Source organism: Oryza glaberrima, chromosome 3 (genome assembly GCF_000147395.1).
Source record: "Oryza glaberrima chromosome 3, OglaRS2, whole genome shotgun sequence".
NCBI lineage: Eukaryota > Viridiplantae > Streptophyta > Magnoliopsida > Poales > Poaceae > Oryza > Oryza glaberrima.
In genome coordinates, this window is record NC_068328.1 from 22,299,599 (window position 1) to 22,324,755 (window position 25,157).

Genomic DNA, 25,157 nt, shown 5'->3' on the forward strand with positions numbered 1-25,157 from the left:
CCACCGAAAAAGGCATCACTGCCGATTTATGAACCGATATTTATATACATCATTGACAGCGGAGTGGTGTCTCGGTTTTTGAAATTTTTAGGAACAAAAGAAGTTCAAGAAAAAAATATTTCTAATTTACTATGCATACCAGTCTACCACTACCACTAGCAAATTTCACTAGCCATACAATTTTTGCCCAAGATTCACACATACATGGATGTGAGATTTAAACCCAAGACCTCACATGCACTTCACACACAACCACCTTACCATCCCTACAATATAGATCTTCTTGTTTGAAATTCACATGCTATTATTTTAAGTGTTGACTATTCGTGTCCACAACTTATAATTCGTAGTTGGCACTAAAAATGAATTCAAATGAGAACAACATTAACAAAGTTGTAGATTTCACGTTGAGATCAACACAAAAATTTCTTATAAAGCTTGTCTTCATCCAGAGTCATTTGCAAATTTTTAAAATTTAGGCATGTAATACAAACAAATATTTGGGCATGTAAAAAATTCCAAATGAAACGATATTTTACTAAGATGTTGTAGATCTCATCGAGGTCTATAATTTTTATATAGAACTTCGTTTGAAAAAACAATAAAATAAATCATTCAAATAGCTGAGAACTTATATATAATGCACATTTAGACATGTAAATGGTTCCAAATAAAACAGTAGTCAACCTTGATGATGTATGATCTCATCAAGTACAATTAACATTTGGGCAGAAAACCAACTGTAATGATGAGGCAACAGTTATGACCATTAATTTATGTGGTAGTGAGTGGATTGCTACTACAAACTGTTAAAATTGTTTGCTTAAGTGCTGCTAAATTCTTTCTATTTTGATATAAGTGAAAGTTCTATAATTGTGTTAGGGAACATATATACCTTAATTAGTATAATAAGTTTTTTCACGAGTTAATGATCTAGACATTTTGATAATTAATAAGAGTAGTTTAAAATGGTTGGACTCTCATGTGCTTGCATGCAGCAGGATTGAGCGCATGTAACCTTTCGATGTTTCTAGAATTCAGTCATCTGAATTCTGAAAGAAGAGAAGTAGCATCCAATTAATCTTGTTCGCCCATGAGATAAAGGTGGTTGGAAGCATAATAAGATACCAAAGTGTCTAGTTCTTTGTCCGGTCGTCTGCTACGCATGTGTAGTTGTGTACTACGTACCTATACATCCGTCCATCGATGTATGTTCTCACCGAAAGACCCCCCAAGATATTTTTTGAATGTGGACAGAAATCGTTTCCTTTTTGTATTCTGTGTACATATCTCGACAGTACGTGATGGATTAGTTGAACCCTTCTACCTTCACGAATATATTATACTCTTCCTTCGTTTTATATTGTAAGTCATTTAAATTTTTTTAATATATTTAAGAAACATCTAAATTAAAAAATTAATTTCATTAAATCTAACATTAAATATATTTATTTTATGTTAAAAATGCTACTATATTTTTCTAGAAACTTGATCAAACTAATAAAAATTTGACTAGCTAGAGAAAAATCAAACGATTTATAATATAATATGAAATGAAGGGATTACTAACTGACCGATCGAAGTATCACCTTCATTTTCTATTATCTAAAAGAAAATCACCATCATTTTTTTCTGGCTAACTTGCGGGATATAGGTGCTTAAAAGGTGCAACCCAGTTTATCATAAATCTAGCAATAAAGATTTGATGTTACATAAAATACATATTCTAAAACAAGTTACTTTTGGTCAATGTCAACCAAATTTAGACATTGAAATTTCTTCGGGGTAAACACATTTAAGGATTGAGGGAATAAAGTGCATTAATTCATCGTAAGGATCTCACATAGACAATGATAACTCGTGATGGAGTGATTAAGGACATGCACAGACGGTTTAGAGCATTCACAATCTGATGTATATATAGTCAATTGACAATTAATATTCTATTCAGCCATCTAATATCATTATGCAACAAGTCCATATAAAAAAAATGATAAAAGACACCCATTCGAATGGACTACCATATGAAGTGCACCAAAACATTTTCTTTATTATCCTTCTTTCTTTCTCCTCACCCTCATATAGCAAAATTAGACTCGATGTTCTCACCAACAATGTTTTTCTCTTCTCTCCTCTCTCTCTTCTATGTCTAGAAACTCTCTAAGGCTGCGTTCGGATCTGGAGATGAGAACTCATTCCCTCCGCAGGGAAAACGGAGCGGTCCATTAGCGCGTGATTAATTAATTATTAACTTTTTTTTAAAAATGGATCAATATGATTTTTAAGCAACTTTTGTATAGAAACATTTTGCAAAAAACGCACCGTTTAGCAGTTTGAAAAGCGTGCGCGCGAAACAACGAGCGAGAGGGGTTGGGAATCCTTTGCAACAAACACAGCCTAAAGGTTTATTCTTCTCTCCACTTTTCTAACTTCTACTCCATCATTTTTCACGTATATATTTCTCAAACTGTTAAAATGTGTGTTTTTAATAAAATTTCTATGATAATGTTTTTTTAAAAAAAATATATTAACTGATTTTAATTTTTTTTAATTAGATAATATTTAATTAATCATATATTAATCCGCGTCACTCTTTTTCTCATGTCAGGAGAAAAGGTTCTTAACACTCACCTTAAGCACAGCCCGAGAGTTTGCTTTTTAGTTGCGTTCCACGTACGTCTATAATAGTAAAGTTGACATAACGAGCGTCCCTAAATACCGGTGATTGATCATAACCTACTGCCTGGCGATTGGCAGCCGATAAACATCGACTATTATTTTTCCCTCTAGCCACTGTAGAGTTACTCACTCGTCCCAAAATATAGTAATCTAATATCAAATAATAGGACTCATCATAGTATTACGAATCTAAACTCATCCCAAAATATAGTAATCTATTATCAAATAATAAGACTCATTATAGTAATATGAATCTGAACACCTATCCAAATTCATAGTAGTAGGACAATTCTATATTGTTATATTATAGGACGAAGGAGTATCAACATGCACGTTGGCTAAGCTACTCTACGGGCCACTGGAAAAGTAAACAAGGTGAGTACTACCTCTGTTCTAAATTAGATACCGTTTTAACTTTTTCTTGCAGCATTATATGTCTTATTTAAAAAATTAGTGCAAATATAAAAAAGATAAGTTATACTTAAAGTACTTTTTATAATAAAACAAGTCATAAATAAAATAAATAATAATTTCATAACATTTTGAAGATGAATGATCAAACGTTACAGATAAAAACTCAAAACGACGAGTATTTTGGAACGGAGGAAGTATTAATTACCGGTAATGCTAGCTAGTCAAACAAGTTGGTCTCGTCCCTACCAACGGCCGGCGGGCAGGTGATCAGCAGAGTGGTGTCGTGCGTCGACGGCGGGGAGGAGACGAACTGAAAATGCTGCATGTGCATGCACGTCGCCGGTGTTCCGAGTTCAGGGCCCTCTGAATCAAAGCAATTATAAAGAAATTTGATAGGATTAAAATCCTACAGGAAATTTTCCTATGTAACTCTTTGATTCAAAGGATTGAAGTTTTCCAAACCCTACAAAATTTCTATGGAATGGCTTGTTGCATATAGGTTTTGGAGGAATCTTAGCAAGAGGTCCAACCTCTTGGTAAAAATCATTTGAGTCTATCTCTCTCATCCGATTCCTGTATTTTTCCTGTGGTCCAATCAAACGATCATTCCTGTGTTTTACAATTCTCTGTTTTACACTTACATTCCTGTCGGAATAATATGTTTTTCCTATTCCTCCGTTTTTTCATTCATATAATTCAAAGGGGCCCTCAGAGTTCAGATCCAGGGGTTTTGATCATTCAGAGGAGGTGACATGTGTAGAGCCAGATGAAGAGACCATCACTCCATCAGTCTATCAGTCACTGGCCGGTAGCCCGGTACTGCGAACGATATATTTGATAGATTCGACCGAATAATCGGTCGCATACACACATTCACCGTTAGTGTCATCTCCCCTTTGTATTCTTTTTCTCAAAGGACGATCTAATCATTGGACTTTTTTCTAAGGTAAATTAAGCAGATAGATCTGCAGGCATTATGAAACTATGACCTATTTTGCAGGATGGTGACTGATACTTGTTCATACTCCCTCCGTCCAAAAAAAGATAACCTATAGGAAGGGATGTGACCTGTCCTAATACAACAAATCTGGACGGAGTGTTGTCCAGAATTGTTGTATTAGGTTCTAGGTTGTCTTTTTTTAGACGGAGGGAGTATATTTTTGCATGTGCCAGAGTTGGTTAGACGTTGTGTTACTGTTTGTTTGCTGCCATCTCTTGCAACGTTCTAACATTTAGAGCCTCTTTATTATGTGTTGGTATAGGTGCTACGTATATCTTTTCTTGTATCAGTAGAATTGTAATCACATTTTTATTTAATAGACTCAATCCTACTTTGCAAACGAAAAGGAGATGTAACCTGTTTTTCTTGGTCTAATAGTTTCATATACCCCATACAATTGATCCTCACTTAAAGTAGTTATTAGTATTTTTCTCTCACGTAGTGCTTCCATCACCTTAATTATTTTGCGTTGGTCCTTATGGTTATGCAAAAATGATGTGGTTTTTTTTACAACAAAAATTTATACTCTCCTTTGCAGGTTATTTCTCCCTTATTGTTCACTGGCTTCGTACTTGGGATATTATGCAGAGGTCAAGATTACATGATTTTATTATGATGGTATGTCAGCAATTGGAGCGAGTGATTAGGGAGTGTATTACCCATGAGCACGAGTGGCGGTGTAGTCTTCGGATTGATGGTCCTTAACATTTCTTGTATTCTCTTTTGTTTTGAGAAAAATCTAGTGTGTGGGTGTGTGTTTTGGCTGTGTTTATATTAGTAATGCAGAGGCTGGAAGTGTTCTCAGATGGTTGTATTACCTTGATGTAATTGTTTGAATTTAATAAAGCTTTCATCATCTTAACAAAAGATTGGAACTCAACATCCCAAATCACCCTAAAGTCACTTTTTACCATTGGATTCATTTTAGTTGGCTTAGATTTCTTTGAGTGATACACATTTTCATCTATTGCATTTACTCCTCCCATCATGCATATCCATGCATAAATGCATATTTACTCTCAATTGAAACGACATCATAAAACACAATCAATCTTTTAAATATTCCCTTAATTAATTAGGCAAATTAACAATAGTAGGCCACCAATACCATGCATGGATCATATATATATATATATATATATATGTGTGTGTGTGTGTGTGTGTGTGGGCGCGCGCGCTTAATAAACATATTATATATCCCGTAAATTTGTGGTTGTGTCTCTAAATTATGTTTAAGAAAAATGAAGTATATGTACTGTTATGTTTTCACCATTAGACATTACAATATCTGTATGTCATGTTTTTCTTATAAACTATAATGTTACATATTTCTATATTTTTTCTTAAGCTATAGCTAGCATTTTATATATACCTAATTCCTTTGAAATTTCTTATCATCAAATTTGCAAACATAAGTTTTATACCAATTTGCAAATATATATACGATATCATCTTGTTTTTCGAGAATATGCTCCAGAAGGGAGAATTTAAGAAGACTGATTCTGACATTGATGTTGGTTTTCTGACTATGAAAATTAACTGTTTATATTTCCTCTGTCCCAGAATAAATCCAATCCTAGTGTGTCCATATTTATTTTTAATTAGTAATATTGGATTTATTTTCTCTATGATTGAATTTATTTTGGAACAGAACGAGTATATAGCTAGCTAGGTAAACGACACTTCGGTCTTCCATCGTCAAGCAGAGGCAAGATATATCAGCCAAGGATCGTGATGAGTAGTGGTCTATGAGAGTTTTGTCACCTCACCACATCTCATCTCATCTTGATTGATCTCATCTCGATCTGGTTCATCGATCATCGCACATCATCCCGGCCTGCGCTACAAGCCGCGGGCTGCATGCATGTATGTGCTGATGCGCTGTGCATGCTTCCACTGTTGCTGCATATAGTTATATGCATGGGTGTCAACAAACTGGAGTAGCTAACAAGGGATAAGATATCTAAGCGTAGCCTACAGTAGAGAATGGCTAGATCAAGAAACCCTGTGCTTGCCGTGACTTCACTTGACTAGCCACGTGCATGAAAGCATGCACCTGTCATTAATATATACTTCCTCTCTTTCACAATGTAAATCATTCTAGCATTTCCCACATTTATATTAATAATATGGAAAATGCTAAAATGACTTAGATTGTGAAAGAGAGGAAGTATAACTTTGGGCATATTCACTTTGATAACTTGCCAAAATTTTGGCAGGATCTCTTATATAGTTACCAAAATTTGGCAGCAAACTAAATGTAGCCACTTTTTTGACAACTTTACCAAAATTTGGTAAGGTTGAAAATGGCATCAAAGTGAACAGACCCTTTGTTACAAAATTGTAACGATGTCGGCCGGCACTCGGTAGCCAAAGAAAAACCAACATATATTCATGACACTTTTATTACAGTGCTTCGTTCCAACTTGCATAATTACCAGTTAACCATGTAGTAGGGTATAATATCTACTCAATACTACTGAGTTCGTCACAATTTAAAAATATACCACTGACTTTGTCGACACCCATAATATACCATCGCCTTTCCCTTAATCTCTACACTTTACTATCACCGTCCACGGTCTGTCAGCTATACGCCGTTTATACTGTTATTTTTCCGTAATGACCAAAATGCCCTTTGAGTCATCTAACCTTAGCATGAAGTCAGCACGCCCCAATTTCTCCTCTTTGAGCACCACATTCCCAGTGCCGCCATGTCGTATATCCGTCCGCCACCATGCCGCATCTCCGCACGCCATCGCATGCGTGCCCTCGCTGGAGGAGCCTTTGATATGTCTCCCGGACCCCTCCCACCTCCCCCCGGCTGCCCCACTAACCCCCGTGCCGCTGTAACCAATGGCCGCCCCTACTCCATCCGGAGAGCCATCTCCCTCGCCATCGTCGACGTGACCGCCATCCCCAACGCAGCCCCGACCACCGTCCCCAGTGCCTCCATTCCTTGCACCGGCCCGATGATGAGGAAAATAGGTCCCGATCTTCCAAAAGGTATTGATAACTCTCGATTTGGTGGAAATTTGACACACACGATCCGAACCCTACAATTGCAGCACCACGTCTTCTCTGGTTATCAAATGTGCACTGCCCAGTTGACCTCGCCAAGGAGGCTAATCCCTGCATGCGAATCGACAAATACAAGCAAGAACAAGATAGATTGCAACACAATTGCATATAAATGATTAAGCACTCGAATTTGGGGTTCCACAAACCGATCTAGCGGCAAAACTGCAATGGCAGAAATAATCTAAGCAAAACCCGACTCTAAACGATAACAACTACTGAATATACATGATTAGGGACGTCCTAGGGTTGCCCTAGGGCGCACACCCCCTTGGGCTTAGCCCACAACACAATTACAAAGCCTAAGACCCAAATCAGATTCGGATGGGATGAAGTACGTGGCTTGTTTTACAGATTCCCGACAGCTTGGTGGAAATTTTAATGTGGGACCAAAACCATCTGAAAGTAGACAACATAAGCTTTCCAGCAAGTACTCATGGGCCCCGAGATTCCTTCTAGATCAGCGGCTAGGTCTGTTTGAAGTCAATGCTATCAGGAGGTCCGAATCCGAATCCAAAATGTATAGAAGTTTATCTATTGCCTTCTATGGACCAAAAGTGACATGGTGAGGTAGGAGTAGACTTGGAGAAGGTCTTGGTTTGGTACCCAATCAACTTCTTTGATCATCCATGCGTTCCTTACAGTCGATCTCTTTTCCTTCACCCAAACAAGTATCTCTACAAATGAAAACACACGATATTCATTGTGTAGCAACGTTTGTTCATATAACAAGTCTTTACCTATTATAAAATTGAAGATGATTCCATACTCACCTTAATTTTCATCCGTCATCCGAGTTAAACACGTATAAAACACGGATCGGACCGGGAAAAAAAATCTACTGGCGACCCGGATTCTCAATCGGATGAAAAATTAAAGGGAAAAACAAACGGACATGATACTTTTTGGAAACGTGATATAGAAATAAATATCCATGCATGGTCATAGTGTAGGAAACAGATAATAGTTCTCAGCAACGAAACCATGTGAGACACCTAACCAGTGTAAAGATATAACAAACCAATCATAATTAGATTCATGCATGGACTTAGCATCCATGTCGGTATTTGTTTATACGTTTCCAAATTGTACATGATTCATCCCATAGCAATAAATAGATACTCCCAGCAACGAAATCAAAACACAAATAACCAACCATAAATTTTCTCGCCATAAATCTATTGATCTAGAGTTTAAAAAAATAGAAATCTTTATATATTATAAAAGTTGAAGATGATTTCATACTCATCTAAATTTGTGTCCGTCATCCGAGTTAAACACTTATAAAATCCGAACTATATATTATGCAAAATTCAGGGATACATGCATGTCTTTGTGGGATTCAGACTCTCGTCTCCTAGGGTACATGCTGCATGCTGTGCTCATCTAGCCACTAGAGCAATGTAGTAGTTGTCGTTTTGTTAGGACAGCTTTCTCTATTTGGCTGGTTTATAACTCGTTCACAGGTTCACATTTCATCGGTCCTGTGTCATCTTAGCTTCCTGTGTGTCATTATGAATTATCGCATGCTCATCAAGAGTCTAATTGGGGAAAATTTGTACGTCTTTTTGGAACGCAGTGGAAGGATTCCATGCCCGCATCAGGGTAGAATATGGCTCGGGCAGAGAGGGCTGTAGCAAGTGCTTTATTGGCATATAAAGGCAAAGCATCGTCTGAGTCTGACTCGATAAAGCGACGTGTCGTGTGTGCATGATAACGTGGCCGTTCGAGTCCGACTCGATAAAGTGTCGTGTGTGCACGAGAACGTAGCTGGGTGCGCTTAGGACACCTTTTTTCTCATCCGCATCGCTTACTCACGCAGAAGCACCATATTCAGTCAATCTATACCATTATAATTTGAGCCTGCTATGATGTATCAATCTAACAGTAGAAGTCACTATAATTGGAATAGGTAAATTATTTTTACCCGTTGCAACGCACGGGCATTTTTGCTATAAATCTAATATAGAACATATACACATTTGGTTGATTAACACATAAGGTAGTCATGGTCATATCTGAGCTAGTTGTGTCCTCATCACCCAACCATCGTCCCCAGCGGCAGCCTGACCACCATCCTCAACGTCGTCGCAACCGATGGGAGACAACACCCCTGTTAAAGAGCCGTTGTCACAACCGATGGGAGATGACGCCCCTTCTGGAGAGCTGCTGCTGATGTTGCCGTTGTCATCAGCGCTGCCGTCGCAACCAAGGGGACATGGCTCCCCTGCAAGAGAGTTGATGCTGTCGTCATCGTCAACGCCATCGTCGCAACCAAGGGGGCACGGCTCCCTTGCTAGAGAGCTGCTGTTGTTCCTAGTGCAACCTACAGACGCTTCTCAACAATCACCAAATCATGCTCTACTCCATGTTGTAGCCTCAAAGGAGGTCGTGCCAATTGCCGTTGTTGCACCCTCCATTGACATCCAAGATGAGTAATTTCTCCTCTCCTAAGCTTGTATGTTTGTGCATTTCCAGTTGGTTGTTATGTTTGTTTACAATGTGTGGATCCACAAGATGGATCCATATTCCACTTTTATTTTCATAGTGAGAATTATTCGCGCGGGCAATAGATTTGGCGGTGCATGGGTGTTTGAATGGCCAATTGATTCTAACACAACTAATTTTAACGACTTTGTTGGTGACATTTGTGAAAAGTATACATGGGGCATAGATGAAACTGTAATAATGCGGTACCTTGATAGTGCTTTGAATCTGTTTCGCACAATTTCTTTTGATAAAGATTTGATGACAATGTTTAAATGTAATAATACAAGAAAGATTAAATGGCTTGGTTATGTGCTGCATTGAGAAGAATGTCTTGGATAATATTGATCTCGATACCGCATTAATGATTTTGCATCAAGAAATGCCTAAAGGAGTATTTTTTATGAGAAGCAAATGGATGTCTGTCATCTTTTGTTTTATCAAGTATTATTAATGAAGTCCCTGGAGCTTGATCCTTAGTCAAGAATTCAAGGTAACCATAGTAATTCCATTTTACTGCTCTTTTGGTATTTTAGCAATATATATAGAAGATATTATCAATATTTATTTTCAGCATGATTAGCGGATGAATGCTTTAAAAGTATACTTTTAAAAATCCAAAGTGCATATGTGTATATATAGAGAGAGAGTGTGTGTGTGTATGCCTAAGGGCCCATGTCATGGAGTTGGCCTAGGGCCCTAAAAAATGTAGAGCCGGGCTTGACATCAGTGAGGGGTTTGCATATAGACTTGTTTGTGGATGAATGCTATAGTGTAGCCAAGTTTGTAACTGCATATGCTCCATGTATTCCTGGTCTTACTAACATGCCACAACAGCCAGAGAGTACACATGGCTTCTTTCTTTATCCACCAATTTTAAAGAGGAGTGCAGGGAGACATAGGAATAGAAGGTGTAAGAGTGGAGCTGAAGGGAAAGACAGTAGTAAAGGTAGGCCAGGTAGCCAAAAATGCTCTATTTGCCACAACTTTGGTCACAAATGGCAGGCATGTAAGGAGCTGATCTAGATGCTAAGGAAGCATATGCTCTTTTAGCAAAAACAAGGTATTTTTTCTTCCTCTATTTGATTTTTCGCATTCATTACATTGCTATAAGAGACTTTTGTTATAATTGTTGCCAAATAAATCGATCTAGGCAAAAGAGGAAGAAAACAACACCATCAAATTCAAGTACATGTGCTGTTAATACATTACTCATTGGCACTTCAACTCCAACTCCAACTTTGGTTGGCCCACCAAGGTAACTACTATAACTTAAATCTGATCACATGGTACTCCTTTGCACTTCAATTTCCTAAATCTGATAACTAGTTTTTCATTTTGGTGCAGCAAAAAGAAGAGGACAGATGCACCGGATAGTTCTAGTTGTAATTTAATTACTTCTGCAAATGCAAATGCTACATCGGTGAGGTATACGTACTTCAAATGTTTTTTATCCATATTCCTTCTTGTGATTGTGTTGTGCCTATTCTAATATATGCATGAACTTCTTTCCTTGTAGTTCAAGTGGCCCAAATAAAACACAAAGCCAATGTGCCCTTCTTTGTGTAACAGAAGCGAGCACACCACCACCAAAAGCAAAGGCCAAGGGGAAAAAGAATACTAACCCCATAACAGTACTACCAGATAGCCCATCTATGTCAACTAGAAGTAAGAAGAAATTGCCATCAACTAACCCATCCATGTCAAGTAGAAGCAAGAGGAAATTAATAGATTGATGTTACATGTTGTGGTTTCTATCTTGGGATATGTGCTTGTAACATCTGTGCCACTTAACTTATTTATTTAGCTCTTGTAAGATCGAACTTGGTTATGCCAAACTTGGACATTGGATTTTATGCACCTTTTTGTCAAATTGTGCTATGCACCTTTCATGGATGATTTTTGTTGCAAACCCCTCACTGATACTCTATTATGTCCTATAATCTTGCCAATATGATGTGAGATCTCATATGATTTAGTTGTACACATTTTATATTGCACACGTGTTGTACATTATTCATACCTAAAATATGTGCTCATTATTATTCTTAATCATGGTGTATAAATAAAGATATTTTTCACATGTGTAGTCATGTTGTACATTCTCTCTCAATTGTTATTGCTCTTAGTGCCCTACATGGCATGGTCTCAGTGCTACTGGTCTTCACATATCCTAAGGGCATATTTGTCCTTTCTTCAATGCAATTTTTTTTTTGAAAGAAGTACTACCAGGCATTGGCCCAGTAGTGTATTTTATAGAAGCCAAAAAGGTATTTACAAGGAAAAAGAAAAATTACAAAAGGCTACAGCCCCCTATGGAAACTATAAAGTTTGTAACCAATCAGAAACCAATTGTCTAAGATCATCATTCATTCTACACATATGTAGAAGAATCTCATGCTTAAAAGAATTCCACCAGCTGTCAAAAGAAGGATCTATATTCTGGAAAATCTTTCCATTCCTTTGCTTCCAAATCTGCCAACATGCAATGAAACAAATCTCCAAGAATCCTTTTCTCTGAAATCTCAATCTTGCTAGCACCAGCATCTGAAAGAATTCTAGAGAAGTGTTCCAAGTTATTCCTAGCTTCTGCCAACATTTTCTGCTAAAAGGGCATTGAAAGAATAGGTGAGACAAAGTTTCTCTGTGATGCATAGGGCATAAGACACAAGTAAGATCAGCATTTAGGGGGGGCGCATTTTCTCCTGTCCAACATGTCTCCCGTGTTCAGCCTATCAGAGAAAAGAAGCCATATGAAAACTTTTATCTTCATCACACATTTGGTCTTCTAGATCCATCGGAAAGGTATGGGGGGTTGCATGGCTACAAAATTCAACTTGTACAAAGCTTTGGAGGTGTTATTGTTCCTGACCCATATAAAGCTCCAATTATCCCCTTGCTGACTTGCTAAGGACAGAGCATCCAGCTCTCCCTTTAGCTGTAAAAATTCTGTGTAAGCTTCCTGGGTTAGTGGCAAGTTAAAGCAGTCCTCAAAAGGTTTAGCACAGGTGACAGCCAAAGATTCATTTCTGACAATTGCATGGCCACAGAGATGTGGGTAAGTGATGCTCCTAATTTGGTCATTCCACATGTCATCCCAAAACAAAACTGTGTTACCTGAGATAACCTCACACTTTGCAATTCCTCTGAAGTAATCTGAAAGATTGATAATGTCCCTCCACCAAAAAGAACCCTTGTTAAAAACTCTGTCAGGAACCTTGGTCTGATAATATGAATTCCAGATTAACTTTACCCAAGGGAAATCAGCCCCTTGATAAAATTTTGCCAAGTGCTTGAGAAGGAGAGCGATGTTCTGCAAGGCTAGATTAATGACACCCATGCCTCCTTTTTCCTTCGGTCTACAGACTTTATGCCAGCCCGCTAAGGACTTTCTTTTCGAGCTAGGATCATTCCCTCTCCATAAGCAGTTTTTCATAGCCTTGTCAATTGCTTCAATTACAGTGACTGGTAGTTGAAGGGAGCACATGTAATATGTAGGGATAGCAGATAACACAGAGTTTACAAGGGTTAGTCTCCCTCCATAGGGCAGGAACATAGAGCTGGAGGTGAGCCTTCTCTCAATTCTATCAACTAGAGGGGCAAAATCAATCACTCTAGGTCTTCAATGCAAATTAACGGTCTGTGGTCATGATGGTAAATTTAGAGGTTAAGGGAAAGGCAATGGTATATTATGGATGTCTGACAAAGTCATATTCATATTGTTGAATTGTGACGAACTCTGTGATACTGAGTAGATTCACTCTATTATCAAGGTAGGAGCAAATTCAGTGTTAAAAGAAAAAAATATCATAATATCACATATTTTCTATTAGGAGAAAATCCAAGAAATGTCATCGACGAGTGCAAGTTCCATAAAATACCATCATACAAGCAATTCAATCCCAGAAATACCATCATCATTAGGGTTTCGCCCATCTTGTGCCGATAAATGCATTGTTCATTCTATAGCACTCAATGAAGGACTGCTAATGGAACCCTAACAATGATGGCATTTTTGGAACAAAGTGGCATGTACGATGGCATTTCATGAAACTCTTACTTGTCAATTGTATTTTTTGGAATTGAGCGCTTGTCAAAGGCATACAATGTGTCGACGAGTGATACTCGTGGACCAGATGAGTTGAGTACTGGGGTACGTTGGAACGAGGGTCTACATAGCACGACATCAAGTAGACAAAAGACGAGGATTATACTGGTTCAGGCCCCTTGTCGGGTAATAGTCCTAGTCTAGTTCATATGAGATTGATGATGGGGAATCACAGATTACAAAGGAAGTAAACGAAACAAACGATATCGACGAGATCGTAGTCGATGAATTCGACGAGATCTCCCAGCGACTTGGCTCCGCGTACTCTGGCTTCATGAACTATGGTGGGTGTGTAGGCGGTGAAATTCGATGCCTTGCACCCCTCCCTAGGGGTCCCTTTTATACCGTGTATCATCTTGACTCCCAAGTAAGGCTTGGAGATATTTGATCTGGTACGGTATAACAAAAACTCTATCCCTTCCGAGTAGGACTTTGGAAATCGTTCGACTCATAGAGATATTTTCTGTAATTTAGAAAGAATTCCAAACGGTGTATATGGAAATGATCCGTGTGTGTGAAGGTATACCTTATCGATGTATTCTATAAGTCGTAGGATAGGAGGTATGTTTTATCCGTAACCCAGACACAATGATATTTCTTGAAATTTGGGCGCTTGTCAATATTATTTCTTAAATTTCTGTTATATTACTCATCCAATTTCAAATGCAAGTCGTTGAAATTCTCAACTCTTTCTTAAATGCAAGTCATTTCTAAAGAATTTCTAATCACTTTTTCAACTATTTTTGTTTGTTTGCCATTGTTAAGTAATCCCTCTGCCCATATTATAAGGGATTTGGGTGGATGTTGACGGTCGTTACCGACAAATTTCGACCGTCAATATAACTAAAATAATAGAGAACTAGCTATGCTTACAATGCCTGCTTATTTCCAAATAATATATTTCCACTTGTACTTGGAGAATAACATGTTGCAGGAATTTATCAAATAAAATAAAGAGAGAGTGGAGAAAACCTCACTCCTAAGCAAGCAAAAGGATAAGATGGACACACATGTCAGGTGCAACCATGAACCCACCTATCACAAAGCACACAGAAAGCGTTTACCCAGCTTGCCAACATCCACAAGAAGTCCACACAACTTGGCAGGATCAGGATGCCTGTACCAGGTCGCATCCAGGCAAAACAAATGCACAGCCGAAAGTGCGAGGATAACTGTTCTTCACAACTGTCACTGTTTGCTTTTTACAGTTTACAGAAAAGGTATGATTTGCAATTCAGAAGGGCCGGGATAATCTACAGGGTCACCCAGTACCAAATGAATCATCAATCATATGGTACAAATCTACTACAATGTTGTTGCAACCAAGCAACTAACGCAGCAATTTAACAACAATTAATATATAACTGATGGCCAATAAAGTGGCCACGTAGCTGGAGACTGCCAACCACCACAGAGCATCAGGAGATCTGTCAAACCGCTGACATATATCCACAAAGCAAACTAATGAGACACAATAGTTAACCAATGACCAGAGTACAGCAAAGGCTTGTTACTGCAAGGTTCTTCCGGTATATTTGTGAGCTTTTAGTTAGTAGAGTCAGCCTGGTTGAAGTATGAACATCGCTGCTTGCTAGGAGAAATACAGTTACAGATGGAGCTGACCAGCACCAGTTCCTTTTGATATGCCATTTCTGTGATCAAGTAAAGCACCGGAGAACAAGAATGGGAATTTTAACTTGTATAAGAAGGTTTGACAAGCAAGATGGTGCCACAGTTTGGACTGGTGTTCATCACAAATCAATCCATCAACACGCCACTCAGAGCAGGTCACTCCAACTGAGAGAAGGTTGCATCATGGATTCATCAGTATAGCAATAGCATATCTGCACAAAGCAACAAATCATCTTTAAATGTCACATATATTTAGCAAGTGGATATATCAGAATAGTACTAGCAGCATGAATTGACTACTTCAGATTTAAATCCAATAAGCATTACTGCTAAAATCTAGAATATCCCAATGGACAGTTGCCACACAGCCATTTCAAAACTAATAGCTATATGACCATCCAGATGAGGCACACATGAACAAAAGACAAAAAAGATATCTGGACAAGCTGATCATATTCAAAAATAGGAGTTCACGAATGATGAAGAAACATTTCAGACACGCATGTTCGGTCACACAGTCCTTTTCAACTATTTCATTTGCACTTTTCCTAACTTTATTCACTAGATATTTAGAAGCTATACTCAACTTGAAGCCACCAACCAATCGATTTTTTTGAACAAATTTTCTCAATATATTTTTAACAAATTGTCGCCAATTATATGTCTCTCCATTTATGTAAGAACTTATTGATTAAATAAATCTAAGTTGACTAATTTAATGGCTCAGCAAGAATACAATAAGCCCTACCTTTTGAAACAGGGGAACAAAAGCCTGCTCCACAAAATTTGTTTCACTCAATCATCTTGCACACACTATATACCTCAAACATTATTAGTTCTCATTATTGCACCACACTCTGAATTTAAACACTGGATAGGTAAGATGTAGAGGATCCTTATACAGCACTGAGATGTTCATACCAAGATTTACACTTTAATAAAGTGAACAGTGAACATTGTAGCACAAAAGTCTATGCTCAGTAACCCCAAGGTACCAAGGTACAAAAGGATGTCCAGATTCAGTTTTCTGTTATCGGTATGGTTCGCTTGCAAACCCTTTCAAATAAAAAGGATGTTAAGCCATAGATTATGTCTCATATTAGAGTTCATTAAACATTAAAACCCAATGTCGCATGTCTTGCTTACCACATGGATTGGTTACTAGAACTACAAAATAAAAAGGTTCAGTTACCAGTATTAGTTTTATATAGGCATTTTTCATTGTGCATTTGTGCACTGTACATGGCTAGCAACACACAAGGAAAACCATAAATTCATAACATATGCCATATTATAGTTTGTGTTGACCTTCAATCCAAATCAAAAGGAAGCTCATTGCTAGCAATAGACGAGGAATTATCACAAATTGGTACAATTTAGGATTCAACAATATCCATGACACAAAAGGAAAATCAAGTTCAATTTTAGAAAACAGGCTGTACGAGAATGTGACAGGTGGGGGAAAACGGCCTGGTGCATCTCCAATGTACAGGCAGGCAGATTTGGTTTTCCCCACCATACACACACACACAAAAGTAGATGCTGGTGGTAGGAAGTAAAATATCATACATACACAACTTGAGTGTTGCACAAATTGATTACAATTATAGATGTGCCAGCTTATTGCTGAGAAGTTGAAAATGCAACAAGTACATGCATTACCTTTCAGAAGGAAATGATTAAATGCTATTTATATCAAGCAGGCTTTTACTAGCCATAGGGTTCTCTACAAAAAGAATTAGTAACTCAACAATTATTGTTCTCAGTTGCCATAGAATTTAACTGCAATCAAAATTTTCAGAAACATAACTGTAAAAATCAATCAGAACAGAATCTCAAAAGTCAAAAAGTTCACCTTTTTCAAAGGTGATAAACTATGCCAGAGGATACTAGTAGATTTTATTATGTGTTGCCCAAGATATATAAACAGGAACTTGCAAAATCCATCCCTGGAATCTGCAGCAACGTGGTGGGACAGAAAATTTGACCAACCACAGATGGCACTATCAATCCAATGCTTTGATTCATTTGCCAACACGCTGACCCTTATCCCTATAGAGGATATTCCACCCTTTTGCTGTCTATTATTATCCAGTTTATTCCAATCACCACAGTATGATAGATACATATAGTGCTACTCTACAGAAAGAGTTATCTAGTGGTTCATGTACGCAAGGATACTCTTCGTAAGTATTTTGTTGGCAAAGTTGGTAGCAATAAGGAAGATGTGAGCAATGATAGTAACATAATCTAAAGGATCCATTGCATTCTTATTAGAGTCCTACCATATTCATCAAAGGAATACCCGCTTGTTTGTGTATTGAAGAAGTGAACTTGTTTGAGAAATTACTTGGAATTTGTCCTTTTATTGAAGATTAATTAATAAGTGAAAAAAATAAAGTGAGATGCCTTGAAGTACGTAAAACCGTATTGTATGGACCGTGGTCATTCTAACCTTAGGAATATGTTGCATAAAAAAGATATGTGGATATTTCATCTACTACAGTTTATAGAAGCTAACTAACTTCTCAATTTGCGTTCCACAAGTAAATATAATGAGCACCATTTCTCTATACATTTAAATACCCGCTTATTAGAAATAAAATATAGTATCATTGTGGGTAAAAATAAAACCGAAGACCGGACCCAACTGCCAGTTTTTTGGGTTTTCAGTTTTGGATTTGGTTCTCATTTAAGTTAACTAAGGTTTTCGGCAATGAGTGTTTTGCAACAGGAAGCGCAAGTGAAACATTTCTACCTTGGGAAACCAAACCTACCAAAAAAACAAAGCACAACTATTAACCCAATAGCCCAGTAATCTGTGAACTCCACCCAAGGCCTAAGGCCCACATTTTCCTCATCTTCCTATCCCTAACCCTATCCCCATTGTCACTCCAACACACATTGCTCTGAGCAAGTCGTGAGGCAAAACAACATGGCACAAATGGCAATGTAGCAGCCCAACATAGCCATCGGTGGAGCATAGTCACACACTTGTGTTGGAGGCCATCAGTCAAAAGATGTATGAGGCTGCAGGTTAAGCGATGTGGAGTAGGAGACCGGCCGACCTAGCTGTGTGAGCAATGTGGCTGGCTGGAAGCACAGAGAGCAGGAGGCCTACAAAGAAGCGAGCAGGACCAAGTGCCATTGGTGGGGCAGCAGAGCAGAGGCATGACGGAGGAGCGAATAGAGTGAGCGAGTGGCAGGTCGGTAGTGGCAAAGGTCGCCCCGGTGAGTCAGAGTTATCAAGGAGCTATTTGTAAAAACAAAAAAGAAAAAGAAACCCAAAAAATCAAAAGGTACAAACAAAAATAAATTGAATGCCCATCCCCATCAAAGATCCAATATTTTTCAAGGGAAATTTGGCATGTACTCCCTCCATCCAAAAGTCTAAGACCTATTTCTTTTGTCACCAAGACCAAGGAGTAATTAACTGATCCACCATGTGACAAAACAATAAACCATACACATGCATGCAACCAATAAGTACTAAGATAGCTTCTTGGGTTCCCGTCAACAATTTAATTTAGCACATAGAGACTACAAATAGGCCTTAAACTTTTGGAAAAATCAACAAATGAAATAGGTCTGACTTTTGGATGGAGGGAGTAACACAAACATGGCAAAATAAATGCAGCCAAGGAAGGTCTGAAGTAAGGGTGGGTATAGAACATACCATCACATGAATAAACAGTACACAATAAACACGTGCAATCTCACTTGTGCTTGATACATAGAGGGTACAAGAAACGTGTTACGTATTGGGGTGTACGTATATTGTGCTGTGATTGTTCGCAGGAAGAAATCCCAAACCTCTTCTGGTTGAAACAGCATGTGAGGAAATAGACAAAGATAAAGAAGTTCCTCTTTTTAAAAGAGTAATATGTTCCCCTTTTTCCTAAATCTCAAGTCTCAACGGATGCTATATCTCCTACCCAATAGGTAAGGCATACATAATAAATTAAAAACAAATTAACTGAAGAGAGAATGAAATCTATATTTAAGAATAACTCGATGGCCAATTTATTAGTTTGATGTTGTAGTGCAGTTAATGCTGCCTAGTACATGGGACCATTATGGGTGCCATAGCATTTTTGGATTTGTTACAGATAGCACAAAAATCAACAAAAAGAACAACTGAAATGTGCAACTACCAAAATAATGAAATTATGAGATAGAGAGAATCTATGCAGAATAAATACAAGAGAAACTGCAAGGTTTTACTTACACAACTAGGAAGGTAGCCGCGCCTATGCGCGGGCATTTATATTGTTGAAGGGTAACATTATAGTTTGTTCAACAATTGTCTCATAGATAGTCGGAGAATGTCCTTTTAAAATATATCGAGGGTTCTTTTGTTTTAGCATATCTCAAAAACCATTCACTGACTTTTCAATAGAAGATAGTAAGTTCATACAACTTTTGTATCAAGTAAATATTAAACTACCACTAGCTAATTATCAAGCATACCATTTGTACATGGGCTGTGTAAAATATGGCTAGAAGCAAAAATTATGAGATCAAGGAACTCAAAGTTTTTGTGATTGAATCGCCCCGTGAAGGCACATAACAAACAAATCAAGGGTAGATTAAAAGTTAGATTTTTTTTTCTCTATATAAGTTCAGCAATGTTTTCTCTATAGTTTTAAAGAACATTGAAGGGTTTTGGTGCACACAAACACCTTCATAATTGCTTGGCTTGGTAGTGCAAAATGTAACATTGTTTGAAGCTAATTTCTTTCTTCTTTTGCATGTTCGATTGTTTTCTTTGAAACAATATTTGTTTGAAATAAGACCATAATTATATAGATTTAAGTAGTATGTATAGTTTACTTATAAATTTTGAAGTTTTTTAAGTAAAGTTTATTTCTATTATATAATACGGTTAACAATATAGTTTTGTCATGTAAATTATAATCAATAAGTTCGCTATAATTTATATCACAAAAATTAATGAAACTTTGTAAAACCAACCATGACTACTTAACAAAAGAAATGGACAAATATTTGCATTAATAAAATAATCTAAAATAATGGGTACATAATATAATATAATATAATGGTGTAAACTTTATTTTCAAGTATTGTAGAGCTAATTCATTTATGTATACTTGTAAAAGAGTTATATGCTGATATATTATTCTATGTTTGTAAAGTAACTTTTATTTAAAATTTATTATCACTAATAATAGTAATAATAATTGTCTCAACTATATACATTGAAAAGAAAAAAAGTTACGTACTAACGTACGTACATATATATACCATGGAAGGAGAGGTGGAACAGTATAGTCACTTTTCGTTTTTGGATTTATTTAAAGATCCACTGATTTAAGTGAAAATCAAGGGATAGATGTTTTGCTTTTTTTTTCTCAGATTTTCTACGATTTTCTTTACTTCCTCCGTTTCACAATGTAAGACTTTCTAGCATTGCCCACATTCATATAGATGTTAATAAATCTATACACATATGTGGCTAGATTCATTAACATCTATATGAATACGAGTAATGCTAGAAAGTCTTACATTGTGAAACGGAGGAAGTAGTTTATTAGAGCACCATATGGCGGCTTGAGAGCGTTTTGAGGAAGTTTAATGGCCTTTTAGTATATAATAGATAGATAGATTGCATGTGCGTATCAGCAATCCTTCTAATTTAGGATATTAGTGCGGTGGTGGTAGCCTACAAGGAATCCAGTTAATCAGAACTAGCAGTGGAAGGTAGATTCGCAATTTTTGAACTGTATACAGTGGATGCTATTTTTCTAACCAAAGCTTTAAGGAAAAGCATAACAGAATGTGACTACCACATATATTCAACACATAAACCATCCATGTAGCATTCTCTGTTATCTCGTGATGTGATAACTTTGTACTTTTAAATACAAAATGTGCATATTACAAAAAAAAGGATATTCTTGTGTAGTTATGTGGTTTTCAGTTATACACTCAAATTAATAGAGATGCACGTAATGGCTATGAAGTAAATCTGCCAGGAACAGTTAAGTGAAAAAACAAACAAACCTCAAGATCTTGGCAAATGCTGCTCCAACATGAATTTGAAAAGTCCCTAGTTTAGCCAGTCCAAAATTCACCATGCAGCTCTGTGGGTACTGCAAACATACAGGAACGTTAAAGCTGAGTAAGTTCATGTGGATTATCCATTGCTTCCCTTAGTATCAACTCTGCCCTCTGCTCCTTATCCTCCTTGAAGAACCAGGGATCCTTCAGTTCAACCAGAGCTCTCGAATTCAGTGCCATCACCATTGACTTCTTATCAATCCCAATTCTAAAATACACCGGTGGCCTCTCTTTTGGAACAACCCTCTTCTGAGTCTGACTATCATTTTGGCCCTGATCCATACCCTCATCAAATTCTCCACCTTTTGATTCTTCAAATGCGGGTGCGAAGGCCTCAACAACAGAGAATGTCTTCCCCACACCAGGCATGGTAACCTCGGACACCACCTTCTCCCCATAAGGCAATGCTCGCTCATGAAACGGATTCGCCTTGCTCTCAACCACATCTAGTCCATTCGCTTTGACTGCATCATCGACCAGCATTCCTGGTCGGAACCCGTCGGCACCTGCAAGAGCAAGACGCCGTTGCAGGCTGAGCAGCGACTTCTCAGCTTTCCTCCGCTGCCGCGCCCGCTCCACCTCATCCGCCCCAGCCTTAGCCACCTCCTCACTCCACAGCTCGCTCCTCACATACGTGTGAGGTTCCGGAAAGGCCGGGAGCCATTCCGGGACATGGCTCATCCCGCTCTCCCTACCCAAGGCCGCAAAGCTCGTCGTCGAGTGCAGCGGCACACGCTGTACCGGAAACCTCGGCAATGGCCGGCCCGCGAACGGGGATTCCTTGGACGCGCCAACAAACACGGCCATATCCTTGACGACGGCGGAGTTGGCGAGGCAACGGGCAGAAACCGAGGCGGCCCCCGCGAAGCCATAGTAGGCCGCGCCGCACTCCTCGAGGAACTGTATGACGTCGCACTCGTTTGCGGCGGCGCGGCCGGCGAGGTTGGCGTGGAACGTGGCGGCACGGCCGAGCTGGCAGATGTACCGCAGGAGGACGTCGACGAGCGCGTCCACCGCCGAGCGGTGCGCGCAGGCGAAGCCAGCCGCCTCCAGCATCCGCGCCACCGCCGCTCTCGCCACCGCCCTCCCGAAGTCCCCTCCTCCACCAGCTGCTGCCGCCGCTGCTCCTCCCCCTCCTCCTCCTCCTCCTCCTCCTCCTCCTCCTCCTGCTCCTCCGCCACCACCGCCGCCTACCCTGCCGGCCCGGCCACCACCCCCGCCGCCTCTGCTGCTCATGCTCGCCTTCGCGCTCGGCCGCGCCCCAATCATACCGGCGGCACCTCTATCCCACCGCCGCGAACCCAGGCCGCGCCGCCATCGAGGGGGGGAGTGGCAGCGCCAAAATTGCGGGGGAATTCGAGCACCGGTGGTCGAAATCGGGATGGAAATCTAGGGTTTAGGGGTTGACCGTTGGGGAATCGGGCACGCGGAGGCGGCGGAGCTCGGAATTCGGAGAGAAATCCAAATCCCAAGCTGGCGAAATGGGGAGAGGGAGACGACTTGAGTTGACTACACTAGCGAGAGAGCGAGGAGGACACAAGCAGCAGCGGAGAGAGAGAGAGAGGCGTGTCGGCTGAATGCGGAATGCCTCAACACAGGAAGATTTCGGCCATCTTCCGACGGCGGGGAATGAACGGCCAGGATTTTCCATTCTCGATTCAGGAGCTTTGTCACTCGATGGGTGGATTATCGGGTGCTTCTATGGTCTATACAAAACAATGACAACATGTAAGGGCACCCATAATGGTTATTTATAGGCTCTCTACAAGAGATCCATGTTAGCATATTTTTCTACTTGGAAGATATTAAATGAAGAGAGAGAGCAAAGTTATCTACTAACTTAGAGATAGTCTATAGAGAAAAACGAGGCAAGACATGAGAGAGCTATAGATACCCATGTAGACATACTATTGAGGTGGTTTACTATTAATCTAGTCTATTGCTGAGATGTACATGTTTTATAGAAAGCACATTACTTTACCATTGCGGGTGCTCTAAGGTGCTCTCTATAAAACATGTACATCTCAGCAATAAACTCGATTAATAGTAAACCACCTCAATAGTATGTCTACATTGGTATCTATAGCTCTCTCATGCATTGCCTCGTTTTTCTCTATAGACTATCTCTAAGTTAGTAGATAGCTTTGCTCTCTCTCTTCATTTAATACCTTCCAAGTAGGAAAATATGCTGACATGGATCTCTTGTAGAGAGCCTATAGATAACCATTGTGGGTGTCCTAAGGGCAGCCCCAACCCTCCATCTAGGATGGTGTCTATAGCATTAACTGCATTGCCATATAGGACTTTTAGCTTATATGGCACTATATTAATTAAGAGAGTAAGTGAAGAAAGGAAGAAACTGGGTCTCATGCAAGACACAGCCTCAACACGAGAATCTATGCACTAGACACTATCAAATTTTGCATTGGGAGAGAATGGTGTCTTCATAATAGATGAAGAATAAATATGATTGGTAGAGAAGAGAGATGATGTATTTATTAGTGGCCCAGTTTAAGAAACCATGGGTTGTAGAGTGTAGTTTCTATTGTGATGTCTTATTGACATGACATCATAGACACTGCTTATGGACACTATGGGTTGGGACTGCCCTAATATGGTAGGCGGACACTCAAAGGTTAAATTGGTTTTATTTAGAGAAGAGTAAAGTGTGTTGGCGGTCCTTAAACTTGTAGGGTTATGTCGTATATGTCTCTAAACTCTCAAAATGGATATCCAGGTCTCAGAACTTGTCAAAGTGTATCATCTTGGCCCCAAATTGATACATCCCCTCTAGGATCCTACGTGGCGCTGATGTGGCAATGCCACATGGACGTGACGTGTCCTTTTCTTTTTTTTTCTTCTTTTCTTTTTCTTTTCCGTTTTCTTCTCATTCTTCTTTTTTTTCCTTTCTTCAGAGAAAGGAGAAGAAATGGGAAAAAAGAGAAGAAAAAAAGAAAAAAGGAAAAAAATTAAATGGGTCCTATTTATCGGTCAAAATAATGTCACGTCATGTCTGTATGGCATGCCACATCAGTGCTACGTAAGATCCTGTAGGGGTTGTGGCGATTTGGGACCTAGATGACACACTATGACAAGTTCTAGGATTTGGATATGTATTTTGAGAGTTTAGGGACCTAGATGACACACCCTTACAAGTTTAAGGACCGCCAGTACACTTTACTCTTTAGAGAAACAATACAAATGTATGCGTTCATAATATACACGGATACATCTCTATGCACACTCTACTCTTATAAGTATATCCGAAAAGCTCACACGCATGCACATTTATAAGTATATTTGAAAAGCTGAGCCAGTATATTTGGAGATTAATAAAAGCATCTTAAACGTCTCAATGTTAACATTAACTTTCATGAACTGCCGGTTGTAGTTTCGTGAAAACTGATGGTTTTTAACTAGTTTTTACTAAGTTGGCTTCTCGGTTTGTATCCTTGGTGGATAAACCGATGGGTTTTCAATTTCAAAATGAGAAGGGAAACCCGCTTTCAATTTCCACGTGTCGTCCAATCCATAATGATCCGGTGTTTTTATAGTTATTTTTGGAATGTTCCTTTGGCCAATTTTGTTTTACTGTCGTGAGGACACATTTACAATTTAAAGAACATAATCATAATTATTATGGATAATTTATTACACCCTCCGTCCCACAATAAGTTC

At 38.8% G+C, this 25,157-nt stretch overlaps 1 protein-coding gene across 1 annotated transcript; it reads right to left on the reverse strand.

Annotated features, from left to right (window-relative positions):
* Positions 1 to 14,927: 14,927 nt before the first annotated feature.
* Positions 14,928 to 23,066, reverse strand: LOC127767785 (transcription initiation factor TFIID subunit 8-like). Its single transcript, XM_052293229.1, has 2 exons — positions 21,423 to 23,066; positions 14,928 to 15,610 (listed from the first exon to the last, which is right to left on the reverse strand). The coding sequence occupies exon 1, from the start codon at positions 22,746 to 22,748 to the stop codon at positions 21,531 to 21,533; it is 1,218 nt and encodes a 405-aa protein (XP_052149189.1). The 5' UTR covers positions 22,749 to 23,066; the 3' UTR covers positions 14,928 to 15,610; positions 21,423 to 21,530.
* Positions 23,067 to 25,157: the final 2,091 nt, after the last annotated feature.